This window comes from Aptenodytes patagonicus, chromosome W (assembly GCF_965638725.1).
Source record: "Aptenodytes patagonicus chromosome W, bAptPat1.pri.cur, whole genome shotgun sequence".
Lineage (NCBI taxonomy): Eukaryota > Metazoa > Chordata > Aves > Sphenisciformes > Spheniscidae > Aptenodytes > Aptenodytes patagonicus.
In genome coordinates this window covers 33,955,314-33,967,651 of record NC_134981.1, presented here as the reverse complement: position 1 = coordinate 33,967,651, position 12,338 = coordinate 33,955,314, and the positions used below count along the sequence as shown (strand labels likewise).

Genomic DNA, 12,338 nt, shown 5'->3' with positions numbered 1-12,338 from the left:
TCTATGATTTGAGTGATGAAGTCATCTCTATCTTCAGATCTTGTAACTGAGCACTTGCTTCAGTGACTTACAAGACCAGATTAATGATTTATAATTCCATACCATGCTTGCAGGAAGTGGCAGAGATCAAGTCCAGAACCCAGTCTATGGCTCAGATTTAAAAAAGGAGTTCTTCACTGGAGCCACAGAGGTGCTGCAAAGACATCTGAGATCTATCTTTTCTAAGAATTTCCATGCAAGATTCCCTATTTTAGGAAACTGGAATAGGAGAGAGACATCTATGCCACAGTAAATCCTTTACTTCTGTTTCTTCCTAGAACAGAAATGATTCAGGTTTCTTCTGATCTTTTGAGACCTGAGACTTTTGTTCACAGACACCTTAAATATATGCTTAACTTTTGTTACTGGAGGTCAGTGGGACTTAAGCATATTAAATGTCTTTCAAAAGAGGGCCACAGGGCCTTGTGTTTTCTCCCATTCAATGCCTATAATGCAAATAAAGTGTCATGGTTCTGTTGCCAAGGGTCCCATAACAGTGAGTTGGAACTGATACCATATGTGATTTTTTTTTTTTTAAATCAAGCATTTGCCAAAGTCTATCCCCTGTTATGCTGGATTCAAGCAAGCAAAGCCTTTATGCCAAAGTCTGATACAGTAAGAAATAGTACACTAATGATCTGTGTTAAAAATATCACATATAAATATCAAATAGTTCATCGGTGAATGTACGCCCTTTAAAACTTTCTTCTTTTAAGACTACAGTTGCAAAGACAATTCTATGACATCAATATAGACAGTCTCTTCAGTTTTGTCTCTTCCAACACAGATGTCAAAAGAAAATCAATTACATTTAGAAATTCATCATCATTTGCCTTTTACTAAAACATGCTGTGGATATTGTTTATATTTACAGCAGGCAAAATTCTGATACCTTTCCCCATGTAAACTACTTCCCTGTGCCACAAGCATCATGCTCACTTGAGCAAGACTTGTAGAAAAATCAACATGAGTTAAGGCTAGCAAAGCATACAGTAATACAGGGAAAGACAAAGCAAATAAAATTATGAGCTCTGATTATGAGAAAAGCATTAATAACCTGAATTAACTGAATTAGAATTATATCTTTACTTCTGAGAAAGAGGCTTATATGAAAGGACCCAAATTGAAAAAAAACATATATATATATAATGTTTCTTTCATATATTAAAGCACTACTAAAGGTAACAACTATAGTATAGTAAATAACCTTTGGTGACAAATTTAGGTATGGAGAGAACGATAGTTCTCCATCCTGCACTCAAGGTTGCTTGTGTTTCTCCATTGTCAAAGCACTGTTTTAAGGAGTTCAGTATTACTGTAATTTATATCACTTATTTTTCTCTAAGTCTGTGAAAGTAACAGTCTGAAGCTGTACTCCTTGTGTACAACAGACCAACAGTGTAAATCTCAAAGCCTGTTTCTTTTGTAGGGTGTCTTTTGGGGGTTTGTGGGTTTTGGTGGGTGTTTTTGCTGTTGTTGTGGGGTCTTTTATTTGTATTTTTTTAAATTGATCATGGAGACAGGTTAAATAGAAATAAACAGTAAGTCCTCTCCTCTAATTATTGCTTGGTAAGTTTGAGTCATCTGCTAGGTTTTATCAGCATTACAGCTGCCAGAGAAGAAAGGCCCATCAGCAGCTCACTTAATTTGAACTTCTAGCAATGTATCAAAGCATAAAACCATCTAGGTTACTCTTTATTATTCATGATTATAAAACTGCAAAATTTTGAAAGCATAAACTTAAAAAGATCTAATCAGCCAATAAATTAATAGCCAAGTATAAAGCAAGGAAACAAACAGCAAATACAAGCTGAAATTTCTCTTTATAATCTTACCCAGTGTTCCACAAGGCTTGTTTTTATAAGTGCAGATATCATATCTATTAAGGAAAAAAAAAGTAGATAAAATATGTCAGAGAATCAAGTTTGTAAGATATTTTGTATATTTAATCACATATCTGTATCATAGTTCAAGTTATCAGACCGCAATCAGCTTAATTATGTGCAGCCAGCTGGTGTCGGCATTTTCTACACTGGTGTAAACCACAAGCTGCAGTACACTCACAGCCGCTGGCCTCAGGCCAGTGGGACACCTGCCATTAAAAAAAAAAATGGTTAAAGTGGATCTTTGTAATCACTGGCTCCATAAAGCAGTCTACCATGCTGTTACGAAGTTATAGCAGCATGTCTGTAGACAGCTACTGATTCAAAACACTTACTTTTTGAACATATTGGAATCCTCTTACAGTCTCATACTTATCAACTAAACAATATTAATTGTAACTCCTACTATTTAAACTTTTATTCTAATTAAAAACTATAACTCAATTATTACACCAAAAATTATTTTTAAAACATCTTAAGAACTGCCATTATAGTTCCCTTCTCACTATCTTCTAGTGATTATATGTCTTAAGAGTACACTGTAACAAACTAAAATGAAAAACATATTTTTGCCAAAAGCTAAATAATGTCTTTATAGGAGAATTTTCATCATTTTAGATACGATCCTTCAAATACAGAAGCTCAATGAGGTTTTGTGCAGTTAACATGTAAGTATCTGGAGCTGAAAATGGAATTAAAATGTTTTCTGCAGCATAGCTAATAATAGCAGCAGTGGTCACGCAGCAGTCAATTCATTAATTACACCTTCATATTTTGAATATGCAACCCTATGATATGGCTAGTGATATGAGAACACTCTTACAATGCCTTTGATTTTAGAGGATTTATACTAATTTCCTTGCAGTATGTTTCAGAATAATTTCCATTATTTTGAATGGTGAGTGAAAACAAAGATGAAAAGATACCATCTTTATGCTTTAATTTTTAACCCAAATATTTACTAATTTCAGGCCACCAGACATTTTTGTTAAAAATAACATATAAGGACTGTTTTCAAATGGGTTATCACATACGGGTCTGATCATGAGATATATACCTTTCATTGCTAACAGAGTTGAGGTCTGTCTCTAAGCCAAATTCATAGACAAAATAACAAAGCTTAAAATTTGGAACAAATCCAGTCAACTCTCTGCATGTAGACTGCTGTGACCATATGGAATTCCTCTGATTTTTAAAGGTACTGGGTGTGGAGCATTTTGTGGGATTAAGCTCTAATTTTGAACTCAAATGTTCATATGCATTGATCTCACTGAGTGTCCTGGTTTCGGCAGGGATAGAGTTAATTTCCTTTCTAGTAGCTGGTACAGTGTTTTGGATTTAGGATGAGAACAAAGTTGATAACACACCGGTGTTTTAGTTGTTGCTAGGTAATGCTTACACTAGCCAAGGACTTTTCAGCTTCCCATGCTCTACTGACTGAGGAGGCTGGAGGTGCACAAGAAGCTGGGAGGGGGCACAGCCAAACTGGCCAAAGGGACATTCCATACCATGTGACGTCATGCTCAGTACATAAACTGGGAAAAGCTGGCCGGGGGGGGCCGCTGCTCGGGGACTGGCTGGGCATCGGTCAGCGGGTGGTGAGCAATTGTGCTGTGCATCACTTGTTTTGTGTATTATTATTATTATTATCATATTATTATTATAATTTTATTTCAATTATTAAACTGTTTTTATCTCAACCCACGAGTCTTTCTAACTTGTGCTCTTCCAATTCTCTCCCCCATCCCACCGGGGTTGTGGGGGGAGTGAGCGAGCGGCTGCGTGGTGCTTAATTGCTGACTGAGATTAAACCACGACAGTCCTTTTTGGCGCCCAACGTGGGGCACGAAGGGTTTGAGATAATAACAGATTAACCGGAGTGTATTAAGGAACTTATATCTGTTAATAGTTGAGGGTCACAATGTTGGTTTCTCTGTTCTCGATATTGATTTGTATAATCTGCATCGCGCTCTTTTTCCTGCTGTACATGTTAAAGATTGGTGTTGGGTTTTGCAGTTTGCTGTGGTCTGCAGTGAATAGTAATGTCTCGCTTGTGAGGTTTGTTTTTAGAACATTGACCTTGACGTTTCTGTGGTATGTAAACTTCGCAATGAAGCCGTTACTGTACCATGGATACCATATCGTGGAGACAACTAGCAATTGCAGTAACTTTTCTGAGAGTTTTTTTACGGAGGAAATACAGAATGGCAGTGTCACTACCTTCTTCTATGATGTTTCCTCCATTACAGTAATTTTTCAGTATTTTGAGCATCCTTGGGCAGTTAAGATACTTCTATTAATACTTCTTGGGAATATTGTTTCGGTTTTGTCTAAAGTTGGTAAGCAATTTAAGAATATCATCCAGAGATCTGCCCCAAGGCTGAATAATTATGAGTGGCAGGGTGTGTGGGACAAGATGGGCAAGTACCTAGGCCAATGGGCACCCCCAGTGTTTTGGAACTTCACCCCTGAGCAAATGCAGAATCCTGAAAAGTTAGTAGAATATTTGGAAAAAGTATGCTGTCACCCTGGCAACTCTAGAGAGATGCAACTCATTGCAACGTGCTGGGGCCTGGCCCATACCTACCGAGCCCTGTTCAACACCATTCAGTACCCTCAAAGGGAAGAGAAGGTCTCTGGCTCTGACAGTAAAACGACACGCACTGCGGCCACTCAGACCCGGGCAACAGGCCGTGCAGCCACTCAAACCCGGGCAACACGCACTACGGCCACTCCAACCCCGGCGACAGGCTCTGCGGCCACTCAGACCCCGGCGACAGGCCCTGCGGCCACTCCAACCCCGGCGACAGGCCCTGCGGCCACTCAGACTCCGGTGACATGCACTTGCACTGCGGCCACTCCAACCCCAGCAACAGGCCCTGCGGCCACTCAGACTCCGGTGACATGCACTTGCACTGCGGCCACTCCAACCCCGGCAACAGGCCCTGCGGCCACTCAGACTCCGGTGACATGCACTTGCACTGCGGCCACTCCAACCCCGGCGACATGCACTGCGGCCACTCCAACCCCAGCGACATGCACTGCGGCCACTCCAACCCCGGCAACAGGCCCTGCGGCCACTCAGACTCCGGTGACATGCACTTGCACTGCGGCCACTCCAACCCCAGCAACACGCCCTGTGGCTGAACCAAAGAACCAGCCTGTGCCGGTATCAGTCGCCCCTGTACACAAGAAGAAATCTTGGAAGCGGAAGTCAGCTTGTTTAGTAAGGGAGGAAGAAGCTTCTTCTAAAAGGGAACCGGAGGAAGAAGTATACGAGACAGATGACCCTAGAGAAGGACCATCACGAGAACGGGAGGAGGAAAGCCGGCCGCTGATCGGGGAGGAGGAAGAGGAAGAACTCATAAACGAGACAGTGACCACCCGATCTCTATCCCTGAGTGAGCTGCGAGATATACGAAAAGATTTCAGCCGTCGTCCAGGTGAGCATATTGTCACCTGGCTGCTCCGATGCTGGGATAATGGGGCCAGTAGCCTGGAATTAGAGGGTAGGGAAGCCAAGCAGCTGGGATCCCTTTCTAGGGAAGGGGGCATTGACAAAGCAATTGGAAAAGGGACACGTATCCTCAGCCTTTGGAGGCGACTCCTGTCAAGCGTGAAGGAAAGGTATCCCTTTAAGGAAGATGTCATATGTCACCCAAGCAAGAGGGCCACCATGGAGAAGGGTATCCAGTTTCTGAGAGAATTAGCTGTGCTGGAGGTGATTTATGATGACCTGAACAATGAACAACTATCCAAAGATCCAGACGAAGTCAAGTGCACACGACCCATGTGGCGGAAGTTTATAAGGAGCTCACCATCGTCACACGCCAATTCATTGGCAGTGATAACCTGGAAAGATGGAGAGGAACAAACAGTGGATGAATTGGCTAGTCAACTCCGGCAATACGAGGAAAGTCTTTCTTCCTCCATCGTCTCGGCTGTGGAGAAACTGTCCCGGGAGATCCAGCAACTCAGAGAGGATAGGTCCTACTCCTCACCTGTACGGACCAGTATCTCGGCTATTAGAAGTAAGCGTTCTTTTGCTCAAGAGAGAGAATATAAAGGATACACACCACGGGGCACCCTATGGTTTTACCTGCGTGACCACGGAGAGGACATGAGGAAGTGGGATGGGAAACCTACTGCAGCCCTAGGGGCACAGGTACGTGAATTACAAGGGAAAACAATCACAGAAAGAGGTTCTTCCAGGAAAATTGCTGCTCCAGTTTCCAGCGGGCAGTTCCCCAGAGAGAGTAGAAGGGCTGATCTTACTCTTGATCTTAATGAAGAAACTTCTGACTCATACGTACAAGAAGTGAGAAACGAGTACTGTGATGAGGATTAGAGGGGCCCTGCCTCCAGCCAGGGGGAGGAAAGGGACAACCGGGTTTACTGGACTGTGTGGATTCGGTGGCCTGGCACATCAGACCCACAGGAGTATAAGGCTCTGGTAGTCACCACTGCGCCGTGTACCCTAATGCCATCAAGCTATATAGGGGCAGAACCCATCTGTATTTCTGGGGTGACGGGGGGATCCCAACAGCTAACTGTATTGGAAGCCAAAGTAAGTCTAACTGGGAATGGGTGGCAGAAGCACCCCATTGTGACTGGCCCAGATGCTCCGTGCATCCTTGGCATAGACGACCTCAGGAGAGGGTATTTCAAGGACCCAAAAGGGTACAGGTGGGCTTTTGGTATAGCTGCCTTGGAGACGGAGGAGATTAAACAGCTGTCCACCTTGCCTGGTCTCTCGGAGGACCCTTCTGTTGTGGGGTTGCTGAAGGTCGAAGACCAACAAGTGCCAATCGCTACCACCACAGTGCACCGGCGGCAATATCGCACCAACCGAGACTCCCTGATTCCCATTCATGAGCTGATTCGTCGACTGGAGAGCCAAGGAGTGATCAGCAAGACCCACTCACCCTTTAACAGTCCCATATGGCCAGTGCGGAAGTCTAATGGAGAGTGGAGACTAACAGTAGACTATCGTGGCCTAAATGAAGTCACGCCACCGCTGAGTGCTGCTGTGCCAGACATGCTAGAACTTCAATATGAATTGGAATCAAAGGCAGCCAAGTGGTATGCCACAATTGATATTGCTAATGCATTTTTCTCAATCCCTTTGGCAGCAGAGTGCAGGCCACAATTTGCTTTCACTTGGAGGGGCGTCCAGTACACCTGGAACCGACTGCCCCAGGGGTGAAAACACAGCCCTACCATTTGCCATGGACTGATCCAGACTGCATTAGAACAGGGTGGAGCTCCAGAACACCTGCAATACATTGATGATATCATCGTGTGGGGCAACACAGCAGAAGAAGTTTTTGAAAAAGGGAAGGAAATAGTCCAAATCCTGCTGAAGGCCGGTTTTGCCATAAAACAAAGTAAGGTCAAGGGACCTGCACAGGAGATCCAGTTTTTAGGAATAAAATGGCAAGATGGACGTCGTCAGATCCCAATAGATGTGATCAACAAAATAACAGCCATGTCTCCACCAACTAGCAAAAAAGAAACACAAGCTTTCTTAGGTGTGGTGGGTTTCTGGAGAACGCACATTCCAAATTACAGTCTGATTATAAACCCTCTCTATCAAGTGACCCGAAAGAAGAACGATTTCAAATGGGGCCCTGAGCAACGACAAGCTTTTGAACAAATTAAACGGGAGATAGTTCACGCAGTAGCCCTGGGGCCAGTCCGGGCAGGGCAAGATGTAAAAAATGTGCTCTATACCGCAGCCGGGGAGAATGGCCCTACCTGGAGCCTCTGGCAGAAAGCACCAGGGGAGACTCGAGGTCGACCCCTAGGGTTTTGGAGTCGGGGACACAGAGGATCCGAGGCCCGCTATACTCCAACTGAAAAAGAGATATTAGCAGCATATGAAGGGGTTCGAGCTGCTTCAGAAGTGATCGGCACTGAAGCACAGCTCCTCCTGGCACCCCGACTGCCAGTGCTGGGCTGGATTTTCAGAGGGAGGGTCCCCTGTCCACATCATGCAACTGATGCTACATGGAGTAAGTGGGTCGCACTAATCACACAACGGGCTCGAATAGGAAACCCCAGTCGCCCAGGAATTCTGGAAGTGATCATGGATTGGCCAGAGGGCAAAGATTTTGGAATATTGCCAGAGGAGGAGGTAACGCGTGCTGAAGAGGCCCCAATGTATAATGAACTACCAGAAAATGAGAAGCAATATGCCCTGTTCACTGATGGGTCCTGTCGTCTTGTGGGAAAACATCAGAGGTGGAAGGCTGCTGTATGGAGTCCTATGCGACAAGTTGTAGAAACGGCTGAAGGAGAAGGTGAATCAAGCCAATTTGCAGAAGTAAAGGCCATCCAGCTGGCTTTAGACATTGCTGATCGAGAAAAGTGGCCAGTGCTCTATCTCTCTACTGACTCAGGGATGGTGGCAAATGCCCTGTGGGGGTGGTTGCAGCAATGGAAGCAGAGCAACTGGCAGCGCAGAGGCAAACCCATCTGGGCTGCCGCATTGTGGCAAGATATTGCTGCCCGGGTGGAGAACCTGGTTGTAAAAGTCCATCACGTAGATGCTCACGTACCCAAGAGTCGGGCCACTGAAGAACATCAAAACAACCAGCAGGTGGATCAGGCTGCTAAGATTGAAGTGGCTCAGGTGGATCTGGACTGGCAACATAAGGGTGAATTATTTCTAGCTCAGTGGGCCCATGACACCTCAGGTCACCAAGGAAGAGATGCAACATACAGATGGGCTCGTGATCGAGGGGTGGACTTGACCATGGACACTATAGCCCAGGTTATCCATGAATGCGAAACATGTGCTGCAATCAAGCAAGCCAAACGGTTAAAGCCTTTTTGGTATGGAGGACGATGGCTGAAATATAAATATGGGGAGGCCTGGCAGATCGATTATGTCACACTCCCACAAACCCGCCAAGGCAAGCGCCACGTGCTTACAATGGTGGAGGCAACCACCGGATGGCTGGAAACATATCCCGTGCCCCATGCCACTGCCCGGAACACTATCCTGGGCCTTGAAAAGCAAGTCCTATGGCGACATGGCACCCCAGAAAGAATTGAGTCAGACAACGGGACTCATTTCCGAAACAACCTCCTAGACACCTGGGCCAAAGAGCACGGCATTGAGTGGGTATATCACATCCCCTATCATGCACCAGCTTCTGGGAAAATTGAACGATACAATGGACTGTTAAAGACTACGCTGAGAGCAATGGGTGGTGGGACGTTTAAACATTGGGATACACATTTAGCAAAGGCCACCTGGTTAGTCAACACTCGGGGATCTGCCAATCGAGCAGGCCCTGCCCAGTCAGAACTTTTACGTACTGTAGATGGGAATAAAGTCCCTGTAGTGCACATTAAAAATATGCTGGGGAAGACAGTCTGGGTTATTCCTGCCTCGGGCAGAGGCAGACCCATCCGTGGGATTGCTTTTGCTCAAAGACCTGGGTGCACTTGGTGGATAATGCGGAAGGATGGGGAAGTCCGATGTGTGCCTCAAGGGGATTTGATTTTGGGTGAGAATAGCCAATGATCTGAATTATGTGATGTTAAGTACTAATTATAGTTATAATAGTTATACTAATAATACACAGATATACTAATAATACTAATAATATTATATGCCATACTAATGTTATTATAATAAGAATCACCCAGATTAATGAAGAATAACTTCAGTGAAACCAAGCAAAGCACAGTGATGATGGTACCAGAACTGACTTCAACATGAAACAATCCAACACCACATACCATCTCCATTTTTCCTGCCCTGAAAGATTATTATGACAGATGGAGCCTGAAGTCATGGACTAAATGAACTCACCGAACATTTTAGAGGGATGGCCCACAGATGAAGGGAATGATATCTGTGTATGTGTGTATATATATATATATAAAAGGGGGTGGTGATTAATGAAAATGTACTGGAAAATGTGAGACTTGAGCATGATGCAAATGGTATAGAATAAGGGGTGGATATTGTCCTGGTTTCGGCAGGGATAGAGTTAATTTCCTTTCTAGTAGCTGGTACAGTGTTTTGGATTTAGGATGAGAACAAAGTTGATAACACACCGGTGTTTTAGTTGTTGCTAGGTAATGCTTACACTAGCCAAGGACTTTTCAGCTTCCCATGCTCTACTGACTGAGGAGGCTGGAGGTGCACAAGAAGCTGGGAGGGGGCACAGCCAAACTGGCCAAAGAAGCATTCCATACCATGTGACGTCATGCTCAGTACATAAACTGGGAAAAGCTGGCCGGGGGGGGCCGCTGCTCGGGGACTGGCTGGGCATCGGTCAGCGGGTGGTGAGCAATTGTACTGTGCATCACTTGTTTTGTGTATTATTATTATTATTATCATATTATTATTATAATTTTATTTCAATTATTAAACTGTTTTTATCTCAACCCACGAGTCTTTCTAACTTGTGCTCTTCCAATTCTCTCCCCCATCCCACCGGGGTTGTGGGGGGAGTGAGCGAGCGGCTGCGTGGTGCTTAATTGCTGACTGAGATTAAACCACGACACTGAGGTGGGTCAAACTGCCATTCTATATGCACATAAAGCTCTCACTGATTTCCCATTTGCTGTTTGGAGAGGGGGAGGTAATCAAATCAGCATTCTTATATAAAATGTGTTGGAATATAATTAGGGTTTGTATGTCACAAAGCTATAAGACGACACAGATACAGAGAGAAAGATTTTTTTTACTGAACATTTCCTGCCTTTTACATATTTAAGGAAACAAATTTGCCCGAATTCCTTTAAAATGTAGTTTAGAACTCAACACAAGGAAGTCTGTGCAATACACAGGAAGTATTGGTCTTCTAATTTTTTTTAATACACAATACTAATAGGAAAAAAACAATAAAGTCATCATCCTTAGATAAAATGGATGTTTAAGAAGAAAGCCAGTTCCACTAAACTCAAGTAAAATGCTGTCACTGATTTCAGTGGAGCTGAAAATTTGCCCTTATGGCCTGAGTCTGCTTACTCTCATACAGGTATGAATCTGAAGTTACTCCTCACATTCGGTTCAGTTTCACAAGGAACTGTGATAGGAGAGAGTGATATGAATTAAATCCCTTTTTTCTGTTACACTTTTGAAAAACAAAGATCATGGTATCCTTCTGTTTGTGCTGGGTAGCGAATATTCTTCATTATGCATAGGCTAGTATTTGTAAGAAAATGTGATGATAATGAAACAAATTAGATAATAAAACTAGGGAAAATATAATTTTATTTTCCAATACACTAATTATTTTTGCAAGAACATACCCAGATAGTAATGGTATTTTAATTATGGCTTCATTAAGTATTCAAATTTTATAGGCAATAATAATTTCCTGCAAGGAGCATTCATACACTTTATTATTCCTTGGTTTAATAGGAAAAACCTCTAAGTTTTCAATGTCAAATGACTGACTTTACCTACATCATCTTCAAGCTCTTTTTTTTTTTTCTTCCCCTTTCATATGAATGGTTTCTGCTTGTGATGTTTGAAAGCTTATATAATTTTTGTGTACTGAACTGTTCAATTCCATCATTTGCTTCTCTATATGATTTAAGCAAATCAGCCTAACTTGTCTTTTTTTTATTTTGACACCACTTCCTCTAACTTTATTTTGAATTTCCAAGGAATCCATTTAACCCACAGGTGTTGGGTTCCAAAACGTAGGAGACTACAGAGTCAATACTTGCCAGATAGTAGCTTCAAGCCAAGAAACCCCCGAAATGACAAATCATCCACATTGCCCATTAGATTAGATAGGTCTAATTGCTACTTAAAAAAAAAAAAAAAAAAAACAACCACCACACCCCACAAAAAAACAACCACCACCACCAAAAAAACAAACCAAACCAAAGGTGAAGATGGGTCATAGTTGTCAACAGGACCTTAGTAAATACTTCAGTAACCACAGACAACAAAAAGTTAAGTTCTCAAGACAACAATGATCTCAACCAACCATTAAAAAAAGATAACAGTCACGAGGGTTATGCAAAAATGCAGTTTGCAAGATGTGAATATATTTTCTTTTTTATTCACTGACAGAATGTGTAAGAAGGCCACCACACAAAATTTGAATGTAAGAATACAAATATGCAGGTTGCAAAAAACCTCAGGATGAGATGGCAGCCTGTTTATTTTGAGACAGCAAAGTAAATCCTTTGCCCAAGTTGGAAGAGAAGATCATATGCCTCCTGATAAAGTGGGTGACCAGGCTGGGGAAGTGAAATGTGGAAAGAGGCAAGAGGCAAGATTGTTGATTACATGTCCATTCACACCCTGAATGGATCAGAAGTCATTTGATGAGGAGATTTGGGACTTCTGGACACACTTGCAGAGCTGCTGAAGAGCCACATCAGACAGGTGGGAAATGCATGATGGATGTACAGCTGTCACTGACAACTCCAACT

General features: G+C 43.2%; 1 protein-coding gene across 3 annotated transcripts in view; it reads right to left on the bottom strand.

The window, feature by feature from the left end:
• LOC143172281 (A disintegrin and metalloproteinase with thrombospondin motifs 6-like) overlaps window positions 1-12,338 on the bottom strand; it is a 221,438-nt gene that overhangs the window by 115,893 nt on the left and 93,207 nt on the right. For all 3 annotated transcript variants that reach the window (XM_076361520.1, XM_076361521.1, XM_076361519.1), the window contains one exon: window positions 1,875-1,918. In XM_076361520.1, coding sequence (XP_076217635.1) covers window positions 1,875-1,918 — 44 coding nt within the window. The remainder of the gene's footprint in view (window positions 1-1,874; window positions 1,919-12,338) is intronic.